Source organism: Ceratotherium simum, chromosome 26 (assembly GCF_057802395.1).
Source record: "Ceratotherium simum simum isolate JZ-2026a chromosome 26, ASM5780239v1, whole genome shotgun sequence".
NCBI classification, from domain to species: Eukaryota; Metazoa; Chordata; class Mammalia; order Perissodactyla; family Rhinocerotidae; genus Ceratotherium; species Ceratotherium simum.
Genome location: NC_141925.1, coordinates 2788868 through 2803636, shown reverse-complemented (window position 1 = coordinate 2803636; position 14769 = coordinate 2788868). Strand labels below are relative to the sequence as shown.

At 58.7% G+C, this 14769-nt stretch overlaps 2 protein-coding genes across 4 annotated transcripts; one reads left to right on the top strand and one right to left on the bottom strand.

Moving 5' to 3' along the window:
- The first annotated feature begins 6406 nt into the window (after positions 1-6406).
- Positions 6407-10749, top strand: PKMYT1 (protein kinase, membrane associated tyrosine/threonine 1). 3 transcript variants are annotated; one of them, XM_004438148.3, is made up of 7 exons: positions 6407-6757; positions 7668-8161; positions 8837-8943; positions 9078-9250; positions 9337-9494; positions 10326-10424; positions 10501-10749. In XM_004438148.3, exons 1-7 carry the CDS (start codon positions 6407-6409, stop codon positions 10610-10612), a joined length of 1494 nt encoding a protein of 497 aa, XP_004438205.1. In that variant the 3' UTR covers positions 10613-10749. The 3 variants fall into 3 exon arrangements, with proteins under 3 accessions (XP_004438205.1, XP_087305622.1, XP_014649004.2); XM_087449496.1 differs by lacking the exon at positions 9337-9494; XM_014793518.2 differs by lacking the exons at positions 10326-10424; positions 10501-10749 and having other exon boundaries at positions 9337-9885.
- Positions 10750-10797: 48 nt separating this feature from the next.
- On the bottom strand, positions 10798-14211 carry PAQR4 (progestin and adipoQ receptor family member 4). Its single transcript, XM_004438149.3, has 3 exons — positions 13789-14211; positions 12203-12424; positions 10798-12050 (listed from the first exon to the last, which is right to left on the bottom strand). The coding sequence occupies exons 1-3, from the start codon at positions 13952-13954 to the stop codon at positions 11617-11619; spliced, it is 822 nt and encodes a 273-aa protein (XP_004438206.1). The 5' UTR covers positions 13955-14211; the 3' UTR covers positions 10798-11616.
- Between the last annotated feature and the right edge of the window lie 558 nt (positions 14212-14769).

The window sequence follows — 14769 nt, the reverse complement described above, 5'->3', positions numbered from 1 at the left end:
AAAGTAGAGGAAGATTGGCACAGATGTTAGCTCAGGAACAATCTTCCTCACCAAAAAAAAAAAAAAGTATGGGCAGTTGGAAGGGGGCCTGAATCCAGGACTCCTGGAGATGGGGCTGGCAGGGGGGATGGCAGCTAGAGAGAGGCCTGCCTGCTCCCCAGGCCTCCTGAGGACAAGCCTGGAATCTCTAACAAGGATGCAGCCTGAGTCACAGGAGCTGTGGCTGCCAGAGATGCTAATGCAGAGGAAGGGTGCACTGAGGGGGCTGCAGCCCTCAGGGAAGAGCCTCATGGGAGATCCCGGTGTGGGCAATGGCGAGTGTTTATGGAGGGGCCTTGCTGCAGTGCGCTGGGAGCCCTGCAGTCCACAGCCTTTCAGACTTGGGGACGGGTGGTCAACAAGCGCACCAACAATCAGAGGCTAGAATCGCAGAGTAAGTGAAAGGGGAAAATAAGGCGGTAAAAGAGATATGACAGATGGGGAACGTTCTAGGGAGGGTGGCCTGGAGCGTGACTCCCCTCCACCCTGTTAAGCGGATAAAAGGTCCTTCCTTGAAAGAAGGAGCAACCCCCAGCCGCTACTGTTAGGAATCAGCCTTGCTCCACACCAGCCCCCTGCTAAGAATTTAAGGAGATCATCCCATTTGAACCCTCTGCTCTGAGAGGGAAGCTTTATCCGCTCAGGATGAAGGCAGGAGGCTAATCCGGAGCTCAGAAAGGCCAGTACGTTCCCAAGGTCGTTCAGCCAGGAAGGGTCTGAGGGGAGTTTGAGCTGAACTCAAGTCTCTAATCCAAAGAATGGGAAGGGCTGCCTTGGAGGTGGCTGAGCCTGGAGGCAGGGAGGCTCAGCCTGGCTGGCTGGAGGGCTTCCTGGAAGAGGCGGTGTTTCCTGGTTCCCCGAGCCAAGGGTTCCGCGGGTGGGGGAATGTGTCTGGCATCCCCCCCCCCCGCGTCCCCAGTATGACGCAAGGCAGGATCCCAGGGCATTCCACTCCGCCGGGGCCTCGGAGGCCGCAGGGACTTCCTGTCCAGCCCCAAATGACCGCCTCCCGAGGCACCTGCGGGGCGAAACGCGGTGATGGCGCCTTTTATAGTCGCGAAAACTAAGCCAGCCCAGCCAGGGCCGTGGGTGCCGGGACCGTGGTCTGGACATCGGCCTGCATTCCGGGAGCCAGGCGGGAGACGAGAGCCCAAGCGCCGGCTCACACCCCTCAGGGCACCTCATCCTAAAGGTCGCCGCGCATAGCCGCCCCCGCCCCAAGCCAGCGCGGAGGAGGCCTTGCGCCTGCGCAATGAGAGCGCAGGCCAGAGGCGCCGGCGGGGCGGGGTGGGCGACGCGCACGCAGGATGCGGGGGGCGGGGCCACGCAGGCCGGCGCCTCCGCGGGCCGCCCGGGGAGGGGGCGGGGAAAGGGGCGGCCTTGGGCGGGGCCTCGAGGCCGGTTTGGAATTTTTGGCGCGAGCCAGCTCCGCGCGCGTTCACGGGCCGTTCCTCCTCCGGAGAGTCGTCCGCCCGGGTGTGGGGAGCCGTCGGCCGCAGACCCCGGCCCATCTGACCGCCCCGAGGGCTCCCACCGCCTCCTCCGACCCGGAATCTGGGACCTCGCTGAGCTGCGCCCCGCCTGCCTGCCCCAGGTGAGCCAGACCCGGCCGCGAGGGCTCTCGGGCGGACCGCCCTCCCCTCCTCGCTCCCGGCAGCCCTTTGCCCCTGTGACAGCCCCCTCGCAGTCATCCTTATCCCCCAGCCCCCTCCCGCATCCCGCTCCGACTGCCCCACCCCCATGTCGGGCGTGGTCCGCCCCCCAACCCTTCCCGCGCCAGCCCCGCCCACCTGCCCTCCGGCCGGCCGCCGAGTGACTGGCCCTACCCTCCTGTCCTTCCCGGCCTCTCCGTCACCTTTCACCTGGGAACCTCTTCCCCCAGCGACCGCCCCCCGCGTACTCGTCCCTACTCAGCCCCTCCCCCGTGACAGCCCGTCTACTCCGCCTCTGTTCGCCAGGGTTTCCCCACGCCCACGGAGGTGAATCAGCGGTGGCCCTGCCCGGGAGGAACTCGCAGTCTAGCGCGGTAGACCGTGGTCAGCAGGCGTGCGTGTCCGGCCTAGTGAGAGGGTGAGGCCCTCTGCTCGGGGCCATCCTGGATTCACCCGGGAGCCCCTGTTCCTTCCACCTCCCCTGTCCCACTCCCAAAGCTGTCTGGCCTGGCCAGTGGTGCTAGAACATAAGTGACATTGGGATGGTCTGAGAACTGGTTTAAGATGCAGGTGCCTGGTGTCCCCGAATGTGCCAGGACTGGGCCTGGAGGCTGTACTTCTAACCAGCGCCCTAGGGGATCCTGACACCCTGGTTCTTTACTTCGAGAAACCCTGGGATGGGATTCCTGAGGTGAATAGAGCCAGAGGAAGGGTCCTCCCAGGATGTAGGGTGAGTCTTCCAGGCAAGCCCCCATGGGGGTCCCTCACCTCCCCCCTGACTCTCCCAGGGCCTGCAGGGTTCTCCAGAGGACTGCTCCTTCCCTGTTCTAGTTACTGCCTCCCCCCCTGCCGGGCATGGCATCTTTTGATACATTGTGGCTTCTTCTCAAAATTGGACTCCTCTCCCGCTTTGGTTTTGTTGTTTTTGTTTCAATTATAACATTATAGCAACTCAATATCCCTTTCTATTCCAACACATGGTCAGTTACACCAGCAGGACCACTGTACTTGGTGTGTTCTTTCAATGACTACTCAGCATTATTTACATTTATTATATAACAGATAGCATTTATTGAGGGATCTGCATGCCTAACACCGGGCTAAGCCTTCCATGAGGTCAGTAGTACAGGTCCACACACCCCTGAGGCCAGGTGTGTTTCAGAATTCAAAATGTCTCCAATTTTAGAAAGCTAGTAGGGTGCCTATTAACATTTACATGTAATACCACCGGTGGCTGTGGGACGTCATCCCATAATCAAAGACGATAATATTTCAGTCAAGAAATATACGAATAATTACACTTAGAAAAATAGGTCAGGTCAGATTTTTCTGACAAATGAGTTTTGCATGTAGATATCCATTTGTCCCAGCACCATTCATTGAGAAGACTATCCTTTCCCACTGAATTGTTTGGCACCCTTGTCAAAATCAATTGAGTATAAATATGAAGGTTTACTTCTGAACTCTCTCTTCTATTCCATTGATCTATGTCTGTCCTTATATGAGTATCACACTGTTTTTATTACTGTAGCTTTGTAGTAAGTTTTGAAATCAGGAAGTGGGAGTCCTCCAACTTTGTTTTGTTTTTTTTTTTTTTTTTTAAAGATTTTATTTATTCATTTTTCCCCCCAAAGCCCCAGTAGATAGTTGTATGTCATAGGTTCACATCCTTCTAGTTGCTGCACGTGGGACTCGGCCTCGCGTTGGACGGAGAAGTGGCGCCTTGGGGCTCGCCCAGGATCCGAACCCGGGCCGCCAGCATCAGAGCGTGTGCACTTAACCGCTAAGCCACGGAGCCGGCCCATCCAACTTTGTTTTGACTATTTTGGATTCTGTGAATTTCCATGTGAATTTTAGGATCGGCTTGTCAATTTCTGCAAAGAAGCCAGCTGGGGTTCTGATGGGGATTGTACTGAATCTGTAGATCAATTTGGAGAGTATTGCTGTTTTATCTATATTAAGGTTTTGGACCTATGAAGATGTAATGTCTTTCCATTTATTTAGATCATCTTTAATTTCTTACAGAAGCTGAGGGAAGAAAGCAAAGCAAGTATATATGTATAATGTTGGTTATATTGACCATCTTATTTACACCTCTGGTTCTCTTCATTTGTTCCTGTGGGTTCCAGTTGCCATCTGGTGTCATTTTCTAGTCCAATATAGTTTTGTTCCCACTCACCTCCTTTGTGCTATTCTTTGCAAGTATATTACATTTCTGTGCGTTATATGCCCAACAGTACAATTACATACATATTGTTTTATACAATTGCTTTTTAAATCAACTAAGAAAAGAGGAGAGAGATGCATTTATACTGTCTTTTGTGTTACATAATTACCTTTACTGATGCTCTTTATTTTTTCACGCAGATTCGAATTACTGTTTGGGATCACATGTTTTCAGCCTGAAGAACTTCCTTTAGTTTTTCTTGTAAAGCAGGCTTGTTAATAATGAATTCTTTCTGTTTTTGTTTATCTGAGAATGTCTTTATTTTGCTTTTATTTTTGAAAGATAGTTGTGTTGGATATAGGATTCTTGGTTGACAAATTTTCCCCCAGCACTTTGAATATGACATCCCACTGCCTTCTGGCCTCCATTATTTCTGATAAGTCAGCAGTTAATCTTATGGGGGAGGCTTGTAAGTGATGAGACATTTTCTCTTGCTGCTCTCAAGATTTTCTCCTTGTTATTGGTTTTCAGCACTTTTAATGTGATATGTCTATGTGTGGATCTCTGCATTTATCCTTCTTGAAGTTCACTGTTGACTATGACTTTTTTTTTTTAAATCACATTTGGGTGTTTTCATCCATTATTTCTTAGCCTATTTTTCCTGCTCCTTCTCTTCTCTCCTGTGCACCCATATGCCTATGTTGGCGTCCTTAATGGCATCCTACATTTCTCTGAGGCTCTGTTCCTTTTCTTCATTCTTTTTTCTCTCTGTTCTTCAGATTGCATAATCTATTGATCTATCTTCAAGTTCACTAATTATTTCTTCTGCCAGTTCAAATCTACTGTTGAATTCTTGCAGTGAATTTTTTCATTTAAGTTACCACACTTTTCAACTCCACAACTTCCATTTGGTTCTTTTCATATTTTCTATCTCATTATTGATATTCTGTCTTTGGTGAGATGTCGTGCCTTCCTTAACTTCTTTAAGCATAGTTTCTTTTACTTTTTTGAACATATTTACAGTGGCTACTTTGAAGGCTTTTCTGTTCAATCTGATGTCTGGTCCTTCTTACAGGCAGTTTCTGCTGTTTTTTTCCTGTATATGGGTCACACTTTGCTGTGTTTTTGCATATCATAATTTTTTTTGTTGAAAACTGGACATTTTAGATAATATGTTGTAACAACTGTGGATACTGGTTCCTCACTCCACTCTGGGGCTTGTAACTGTTGTTGGTTGTTATTTAGTGACCAGCTGGACCATTGTAGTGACAGCTCTTTCTCTTGCAATGTGAAGCCTCAGACATTGCTCCTCAGAGGGCCCAGCCTTGGGCATGGGCACAGTCACCCTCGGATGCCAGTGGTTTTAGGGGAGCTCTCTTTGTCCTTTTGCTGGTCACACGCAGCTGTTAGGCTTCACCACTTGCTGACTGGTTGCTCTATTGTTTTTGACAATGCCCTGGGGGCATCAATTGCTCCACAGACTGGTCTGATTAAATTCAGGCTCCTTTAACAGGATAGCTTTTGAGTTCAGTGTTTGAGGTTTGTTCTGACCCCAGGAAGGCTTTTCTTAGCTATTCTTTCCCCGGTTCTCTCTGGTAGACTATCTGGCCTATGGTTTAGCTTGTTGATGATGGAAGTACCAGCCTCCTCCTATTTGCCTACCACCAAAACCTCCATTGATTTGAGAGCACCTTTAGACTTGAACTTCCCACACTCTGTTTCAAATGAGGTCATTTTTTTGCAAGGAGAGCTTTGGAGCGCTCTGTTTTATGACCTGCCTCTCCTCCGGGCAGGATCTCTGAGCTGCAGCTCAGGAGCTGGGGGCAGGGACAGTGGTGCCTGTCTGAGTGACACTGCTGCCTTAGCATGCGGGTGGTAGCCTCTGGCCTTCTCGGCTTGCCTCTCCCAGTGTGGAACCTCCTTCCTAGGCACGAGCTGGGGCTTGAGCGATGAGCGCCAGTATTCCCAGCCTGCTAGACCCGAGGTCCAGCCTGCGAGGGGGGTTGGTGGGGGAGGGGCCCTGGCTCTGTGCTGCGCTCAGCCGGGATTCAGCCTCTGCAGCATGAAGCAGTGGAGCTCCACGAAATGAGTCCTAGCACCACTGCTATGAAAAAGACAGCAAGGAAGAAACTTTTGGAATTCAGACCTTTTTTCCTTTGGAATTGGAGAGAAGGGATGGTGGGCCTGTGTTACTGTCTCCACCTTACAGTCTGGGGAGAGGCTGCTGTGTGCACAGGCAGTCTGGCTCCAGAACCCACCTCGCTTTAACCTCTGCTGGACTGCGGGAGCCTCCGGGACCCAGCCCTGTGGTTCCAGCTGATGTGTCTCTGACCTCCAAGGCACAGGCTGCTGTGTGCAGGCGTGTATTTGTCCTCTGCGTTTTCCCGGCAGGTGCTCGTCGTCCCCACGGCTTCCATGTTTAAAGCAGAACGTGTGTGCGGAGTAGACGCAGCTCCCTTCTGCAGCCTCTTTGGGGCCACAGGACCAGGCACTGTTTGAGTGGACACACTATTCTGTACTCTGCCCCCCAGGGCGTCCTGTGCTGGCCATGCCTGTGCCCACAGAGGGCACCCCGCCACCCTTGAGTGGCACTCCTGTCCCAGTCCCAGCCTACTTCCGCCATGCAGAACCCGGCTTCTCCCTCAAGAGGCCCCGGGGCCTCAGTCGGAGCCTCCCGCCCCGGCCTCCTGCCAAGGGCAGCATCCCCCTCAGCCGCCTCTTCCCACCTCGGCCCCCGGGCTGGCAGCAGCACCAGCCCCGGAGAGTGTCGTTCCGAGGCAAGGCCTCTAAGACCCTGCAGAGCCCCGGGTACGACCCGAGCCGGCCAGAGTCCTTCTTCCAGCAGAGTTTCCAGAGGCTTGGCCGCCTGGGCCGCGGCTCTTATGGAGAAGTCTTCAAGGTGAGTAGGGCGACGCTCCCTGGGCCTGTCTGGGCGTCCCGCCTTGCCTCCCTCCCCCTGCCTGGATGGGGCAGTGTCCTGGGCAGCCCGCCTCTCATGGGCTGACAGGCTTCCCACCTCGGTGCTTGACTTGGCTGCTGTCTGGTAACCCCCTACGCAGGCCCCTCCTAGGGCCCCCTCAGTGCACACTCTCCCTCTGTCCAGAGCCTGGCACGCCGCATGGGAGCTCTTGGCTGCCATCTCCGTCACCCTGGAGCCAGCTGCGCTGGGGTCTTGGCGAGCCCTGCCCAGCCCCCGGCGCCAGCCCGAGTGCAGTGTACACCCTGTCCTGCCACCCCCCAGGCCGCCAGGCGCTCAGGCTACACCCTCCAGGCCGCCTTTTTTTTACTTAAAGTATATTTTCCAATCATTTATATTTCCTTTAAATGGGAGTTTTCCTTATACATGAAGACAATTTTGCTATTAAAAAGTACAAAGAACATAGGCCCTTGATTAGCTCTCCTTCTTGGAGGTAACCATTGTGCTTCTCAGGTGGGCATCCTTCCTTCCAGACCTTTCTCTATACATCTCTAAAATTGTATATGGTCAAACGCATTTTATAGTCTATACGGCAATCATACTGCCTGTACCGGTCTGTAGTCAGCTTTTTTCACTGAGTAATGCGTCCTAGAGACCCTCCTGGCTCAGTGCTGAGAGGTCTGCCCCGCTTCTTCCCATAATGGGTCTCCAGTGAACCAGCGCCTGGGGTGGAGGTGTGTCCAGTTCTGCCGTGGCACGTGCAGGCTCTCTCTAAGGTAGAGACTGTGCTGCACCTCTCGCACATGTGAAATATTAATAGAATCTGCTGGATCGTCCTCCTACATGGTCGTGCCCCCTCCCACCCTGCCTGCGGGCTCCACTTCCCTTCCAGGTGCGCTCCAAGGAAGACGGCCGGCTCTATGCAGTAAAGCGCTCCATGTCACCATTCCGGGGCCCCAAGGACCGGGCCCGCAAGCTGGCCGAGGTCAGCGGCCACGAGAAGGTGGGGCAGCACCCGCGCTGCGTGCGGCTGGAGCAGGCCTGGGAGGAGGGCGGCATCCTGTACCTGCAGACGGAGCTGTGCGGTCCCAGCCTGCAGCAGCACTGTGAGGCCTGGGGCGCCAGCCTGCCCGAGGCCCAGGTCTGGGGCTACCTGCGGGACACCCTGCTCGCCCTGGCCCACCTGCATGGCCAAGGCCTGGTCCACCTTGATGTCAAGCCTGCCAACATCTTCCTGGGGCCCCAGGGCCGCTGCAAGCTGGGTGACTTTGGGCTGCTGGTGGAGCTGGGTGCGTCCGGAGCTGGCGAGGCCCAGGAGGGAGACCCCCGCTACATGGCCCCTGAGCTGCTACAGGGTTCCTACGGGACAGCGGCGGATGTGTTCAGGTGAGGGCTGGAACGTGGGAAGCCCTTCGTGGCAGGGGGAGGAGCGGTAATCAGCAGAAGGAGGGAAGCACTATCCTAGACTAAAGTCAGGAAGACTTGGCCTCAGGCTGGGAGACCCTGCCCCAAGGGGGTAGCAGCCCCACCTCTAGTTGAGGGGGGTCTGCAGAGTCAGCCAGTCTAATCAGCAAACCCTCTGGAGCCGCTTTATGTGGATTCACCCATATCACCACGCCTCCATAGGAGGCACTATTATTACCCCAATTTCAGGGGACTGGGCACAGTGGGGTCAAGGGACTTGCCTCAAGTTCCCAGTTAGCCTGTGGTGGAGCAGGGTTCCGTGGTCCATGCTGGTAACCACTGCTGTGCCTCTAACAGCCATACCAGCTAGAACACTAGTAACCACATTAGCCACAGTAACTGTCCAGTGGGGGGTGCCAGGAGGACTCACCATGGTGGCGTATGGGCTGCGCCAGGCATGGGGTCCATGGACCATGATGTGGTCCCCATCGTTGGCCCTGCAGGGGCGTTTTCAGGGTCCTCAGCCCCTCCTTCCCAGCTCAGGGTAGAAGACAACAGTCCTTTCCCACCCTCTTCTTGGGGGCAGCCTGGGGCTCTGGGGTCTATATCCTGAGGCCAACCCTGCTCCTCTTCTGTCCTTGTCTCCGTCCCTCCCAGTCTGGGTCTCACCATCCTGGAAGTGGCGTGCAACATGGAGCTGCCCCATGGCGGAAAGGGCTGGCAGCAGCTGCGCCAGGGCTACCTGCCTCCTGAGTTCACTGCCAGTGAGTGGGGGCAAGGATGGGCAGGACATGCTGCCGCAGGAAGGGCAGGCTCCTATGAGAGGGAACGGCTGGCAGTGGTGGACTACTGGGCTCAGGGCCCAGTCACCCCTGATGTGGCCCTGCCCTGTGGACAGGCCTGTCTTCTGAGCTGCGTTCTGTCCTCGTCATGATGCTGGAGCCTGACCCCAAGCTGCGGGCCACAACCGAGGCCCTGCTGGCCCTGCCTATGCTCAGGCAGCGGCGGCCCTGGAGCATCCTCTGGTGCATGGCTGCTGAAGCCCTGAGTCGAGGGTGGGCTCTGTGGCAGGTAAGCTGGGCAAAGGTGACAGACTGTCCCACCCTGCTCCCAGCCCCAGGGTCTACCCAGCCTCCCTTGGCCCCCTGTCCCCACAGGCCCTGCTGGCCCTGCTGTGCTGGCTCTGGCATGGGCTGGCTCACCCTGCCAGCTGGCTGCAGCCTCCGGGCCCGCCAGCCACTCCGCCTGGCTCACCGCCCTGCAGCCTCCTCCTGGACAGCAGCCTTTCCAGCAACTGGGATGACGACAGCATAGGGTGGGTGAGATGTGGACGGAGTCGGGGGAGATGGACTGGCATCGTGGCCAGACTCCACACCCGAGGCCCAGGCCCCATGGGGATTAGTGGTAAACCGGGACTCCTCCCACAGACCTGGCCCCCATCACGCCCCGGGAAGGGAACCAAGGCTGGTGCTGCCTGGCCTAGTTTGAATGCAGCTGTTTCTTCTAAGCTCAGCGTGTGGGACAGCTGCTGTGCAGAGCCAAGCAGAGCTGGCAGCTTCACACTTAGGAGCTGTCACACAGAGAGCAGCGCGAGGGCCCCGCACCCACCTCAGTAGAGGCTGCCAGTGCCCGAGGACAAGGCCTTGTCCTTCCTCTTGGGGGACAAAACCCCCAGAGCCTGGCAAGCCGCCCTCCCCAGCCCCAGGAATTCCTTAGTCCCAGGTGCCTGGTGGCCACGTGAGAGGCTGTAATTAAGAAACTGCTGCAAAGGGAAACCACATGCTTGGGGCAGACGGTTCTCAGGGGGACTTGCACCATTAACCGCTGCCTTAGGAAATGTCACCCTGTCAACACAGGGGCCACTTTATAGCAGACACGAAGTGCCAAACAAGCTTCATTTACCACAAGTTCAGGTCAAAGCGGGCTCAGTCGACACCCATGTGTTCTGAAAAGGGACAGAGGTAGCCTGTGAGAGTTGTGACAGTGCACCACACTTGCACTGTCCCTGACTGTGGCCCCCGCCCGTGGCAGGTGGGAACCTGGAGCACACGGGGACCAGGTGGGTCTTGCTGCTCCCCGCAGCTGCGGCCTCCCTGTGCGCTCCCCATCGCTTGACACCCTGCTTGTCTTCCCACCCCGTGTGCAGGCCCTCACTCTTTCCAGAGGCCATCCTGGCCAGGGCTGCTGGGACCACCTCCACCCCCTGCAGTGGCTCCCCTGCCCCCCGGAGCAGGTACATGCTGAGGTAAGCAGGCTGAGTCCGGGGGCGGGAGGGAGCAGCTTTCAGATCCTGAATGTCATTTCTCCCCCTTTCCCTCCAGGGATGCCCTGGACCTAAGTGACACTGACTCCGAGCCCCCTCGGGGCTCCTTCCCCTCCTTTGAGCCTCGGAACCTCCTCAGCCTATTTGAGGACTCACTGGGCCCAACCTGAGCCCATGGGCCCAGGCTCCGTGCTTTTAACCTCTTACTCCTTCTCCCATCCTCCCAGAGGCTTGGGTCCCTCTGGGAGCTCCAGTGGTCCCTTCTGCCTGGCCATGTCTAATAAAAAGTATTTGAATCTTGGGAGCACCCAAGTTGCTTGTGTGGCAACACAGCGCCTCCTTCCCCTTTTACTGATGTTGCCCAGGATCTGAAGCCTCCAGGATGGGCCAAGGCTGAGCCCTGCTGCAGGGCCCAGGCCCCAGGCCAGCAGACTGCAGCTGGGAGCCGCACACCGTGTGGAGCAGAGACTTCCTGAGCAGGCGCGGCCCCGGGGGGCAGGTCGAGCTGTCAGTGTGGCACTCAAGGTGGAGGGTGGGCCCTCAGCCCAGCAGGGCCCAAGTTCAGGGCTGCTCAGCTCTACATCTCTGTGCCAGTTGCCTGGAAAGAAACTGGTCCTGGGATAAGGGGCTAGTCCTGCTGCCCAAACCCCTCCCTCCATAGTCTCTGGACAGAAGGCAGAAGGGTTGGGCGAGCCTCAGGCTGCTGGGAGGGCTGGCCTACAGGGCAGAAAGATGGAGGTCAGGAAGCATGGGCTGGAGGCTGGGCCTGGCACTCACAAGATACCTCATGGGAGGGTCTGAGGAGGGGCAGGGTGGAGTGATGGATCTAGGCTGGCAGGATTCCAACTGTCAGAGCGAGACATGAGCCCAGAGTTCCTCTGGCCCAACCCTCACAGGTCATAGAGGGTAAACTGAGGTCTAGAGAAGGAAAAGTTTCCTTCCAGCCTCCATAGGAAGACAGTACCCTGGAGGAAAGCGGGGAGGGGAGGCTGGAGTTCTAAGGTGGGGGTAGAAGAGACTAGTCCACAGGGAAGAATGGATGAACAGGCTCCCAGCTGGGAAGTCCTGTTTGCTGGAAACATCCCGGGAGCCAGCTCCTTGTGGACCAGCAGGAGGGAAGTATGGTGTTGGCCCTAGAAAACTGGGCAGGCTGGCCTGGCGGGTAGGGGGTGGCTCAGTCTGGGGGGCAGGTGTGGTGGGCAGCCCAGAGCAGGTCAGGCACGACGCCGGCGTGCAGCTGGAGAATGGAGCCCACACTGAGCAGGTGCATGATCTGGTGTGAGTTGCCCCAGTAGTCGAAGCGGCCAGGTCTCCAGCGCTCTGGCAGGCGGGCCACGTTCACCAGCCCCCCAAGCAGTGCCAGCGCGTCCATGCGCAGGTAGCAGGGCAGGGAGCCAGGAGCCCCGGAGCCCAGCCCCACTCCCCGGGCCCCGAACACCAGGAGGCGGGCACCAGCCTGCCAACCAAAGGCACGGAGCCGGGCACTGGTGGAGGGGGCTGTAAGGGCCCACCAGCCAGCCACACCTGACAGCACGGTGTAGCCCACCAGGGCAGCAGGGCGCAGCCAGGGCCTGCAGGCCAGGGTGCAGTGGATGATGGGCAGGGCCCCTGCACAGAGGAGAGAAGCAGGAGAGGGAACATCAGTCTAGGGTTGGCCTGCCCTCTTTACCCAGCGCTCGTGTGAGCGTCCCCTGTCTCCCCCTCCCCAGTCGCCCCCCAGTTCCCATCCTTCGAGCCCCCCACCCCATCCCTTGGCTCACCAAGGGTGTTGACGAGGCAGACTCCACACATATCCAGGGCAAGGAGCCGAGTGTACACAGGGCTGCCCCCTTGGTGGCACATGAAGAGGTGATAGAGCACAGAGCCTGCATGGGGTGCCAGGCAGGCCACACAGTGTGTGCCCCCCAGCCAGCCATCCTTGCCCAGCTGACCCCAGGGCATGGTCATTGGCAGTAGCACCAGGAAGCCCAGCAGGGCCAGACCTGGGGGAGGGAGATAGTGACCCGTGAGAGCGCTTCAGTACTGGGGACAAGTCATGTCCTCAAGGAGTCCACAGTCTGGAGACAACACGAGGGCTGAGAGCAAGGCAGGTCTTGACAACGCTGTTAGCTGACTCGGCCAGGCCTGGACAGAGGCCGGCCCTGGGCTCTCTGTAACTTACTTGGCAGAGCTCACAATGTTCTGGGAAGTAGAGACCACTGTGCCCACTTTGCAAGTGAGGACACTGAGTAACCTGCTCCAGGTGACTCCAGCAAGTAAGTGATGAAAGCAGCACAGAGCTCGGGCAGTCTAGCTCCCCAGCTGCTCTCACCCCTGCAGCCACATCACGTCCCCCAAAAGCAGGGGTCCCCAACCCCGAACCCGGCCTCAGTGTGTCAGTAGAAGCCACAAGGAGGCGTGACCTGAAGCTGAGTTCTGAACAGCATATGTGGGCAATGATACCAGATTCCAGAGCCACTTAGCTTGCCTGCCAAAACTCTATGTCTTCTCCTCTCTACAAGTGACCAAACGGAGGCTTTGGGCCTTTTTGTCTTCCAGAAAGAGGTGAGGCCAGGCAGGGGAAGGGGGCTGAAAAGAGCTTGTTCAATCTCCTCAGGCACCTCCTCGGGAGCTCCATTCCTCCTAGCCCCAGCCCTCCAGATGCCTACCCTTTCCCGCTGGCACTCTGGCATTGCCCTCACAGGGGTCCAAGGCAGGCACAGCAGTCTGGGGCTGCTGGCTGCCCACTCTTGGAAGAGTCTGGGCAGGCCACAGTCACCCAGTGGAGCAAGTGCCAAGGCTGGGCCCAGCTCGCTCAGGGCCCCTCTCTCTGCTGGGGCAGGCCAAGGACGGGCAGGGCTGTGTCAGCAAAGCTCGGCGGGGCGCGAGGAGGGGCCCGGCGCCTGCGGGGGGGAGGAAGGAGTCGCCACCAGGCGGAGCCCTGCGCATGGGCTACTCGGGGCGGGGGCGACAGGACGGCCGCGCGAGGAGGGGCCGGAGCCTGGCTTCTCCTTCTGGGCCCCTACTGGCCGATGTCAACACTCATCTCCGGGAAGGGTGCTGGCGGGGGAGGGTGCCCAGGGCGCCGGGATTACGAGGTGGCCGGACACCAGGCTCCTCCTCCCCAGGGCTCAGAGGGATTAAGCGGACTTGGTCGCCGACTCTGCTTCCCTCGCCTGCCCCGGGGCCCCGCAGGGAGAGCGGAAACTGGCAGCGCCGTCCGGGACAATGGCAGCTTTGTCACCGCGGTTCCCGGCCGTGCCAGGGCCGGGGCAGGACCTGGGCGCTGGAGCGCTCCTCGGCCTTCGGGACCCCCGCCCGGCGCGGGCAGGGCTGCCGCGGGAGTGGGATGCGGGGAGCGGCTCACCGTGCGTGTAGATGTTGCCCAGCTCGTTGTGCAGGTAGAAGAGGCTGCGCAGGCAGCCCGAGCCGCTGCTGGCTGGCCGGTAGCCTGTCAGCACGAACTTGTTGAACTGCAGGTGCGGTGGCGAGCTGGCCCAGTCCACCAGGCGCGGTCCCGCCAGGAACGCCATGGCCTGGCCCGGCACGGCGTTGGCGGCCCCAGCTCCTCTTGCCCCCGGGCCTCCTCCTCACTGGGGCCGCAGCACCCGGAGGCTCATCTCGGGGCCCGCCAGCCGCCCAGTGCTTGGTCCGCGCACGCGCCGGCCCGGGGGTCCCGGCCTGCGCCCCTCCTGCGCTGCGCACGCGCGGGCCGCGCGCCCCGGAGTCGGAGGCTGGGAACGAGGCCGGCGCCCGAGCGCAGCGCGGCCGGCTCCGCCGAGGCAGACACGCCACAGGGACAGCTCGCGGCGGCGGCGGCGGCGGCGGCGGCGGCCAGTGGTCCCTCTGCCGCCCGGGACAAGGGCGCGGCAGAACGCGGGAGGGCGGGGACGCCAGGCTCCGCCCCAGCTGCTCGCCCCCGCCATCCTGCCAGCGTTTCGCGCGCTGGGCTCCTGACGTCGACGCTGCGAGGGCCAATGGGCCCGGCCGGCGGGGAGGCCCCGCCCCGCGGCCGCCCAGGCCTTCACTCTCTTAGCATAATCTATACGGTCCCAGCCTCGTTTGCATGGGGTGACTGTTGGCTTGGGACCCGACGTTCTAGGTCCCGGTGGCTCTGCCAGAGTGACCCCGGCGCCTCGCGTTCCCCCACAGGGCGCGTCCGGGCTTTCCGCACGACCCCCACGTCGACGCACCCCTGGGCACTCAGCCTCTAGGGCACAGCCCCACCACCCAGCCCCACCCCGCAGCCCGGTCTCTGTCCAAGGTGCTGCCGGCCCGGGACGTTTGGACGGGTCAGGTCTAGAGCCGGCGCTCCCCTACTCCAGGGGTGATCTGCCCACCGGCCCGA

Coding starts and splice junctions, on each gene's coding strand:
- PAQR4 (XM_004438149.3), bottom strand. CDS start 13,954: ATGGCGTTCCTGGCGGGACCGCGCCTGGTGGACTGGGCCAGCTCGCCA. Junction 12,425..13,788: donor GGGCAACATCTACACGCACG/GTGAGCCGCTCC, acceptor TCCCTCCCCCAG/GTCTGGCCCTGCTGGGCTTC. Junction 12,051..12,202: donor CTGCCTCGTCAACACCCTTG/GTGAGCCAAGGG, acceptor TCCTCTGTGCAG/GGGCCCTGCCCATCATCCAC.
- PKMYT1 (XM_014793518.2), top strand. CDS start 6,407: ATGCCTGTGCCCACAGAGGGCACCCCGCCACCCTTGAGTGGCACTCCT. Junction 8,944..9,077: donor GCCTCCTGAGTTCACTGCCA/GTGAGTGGGGGC, acceptor CCCTGTGGACAG/GCCTGTCTTCTGAGCTGCGT. Junction 9,251..9,336: donor GAGGGTGGGCTCTGTGGCAG/GTAAGCTGGGCA, acceptor CTGTCCCCACAG/GCCCTGCTGGCCCTGCTGTG.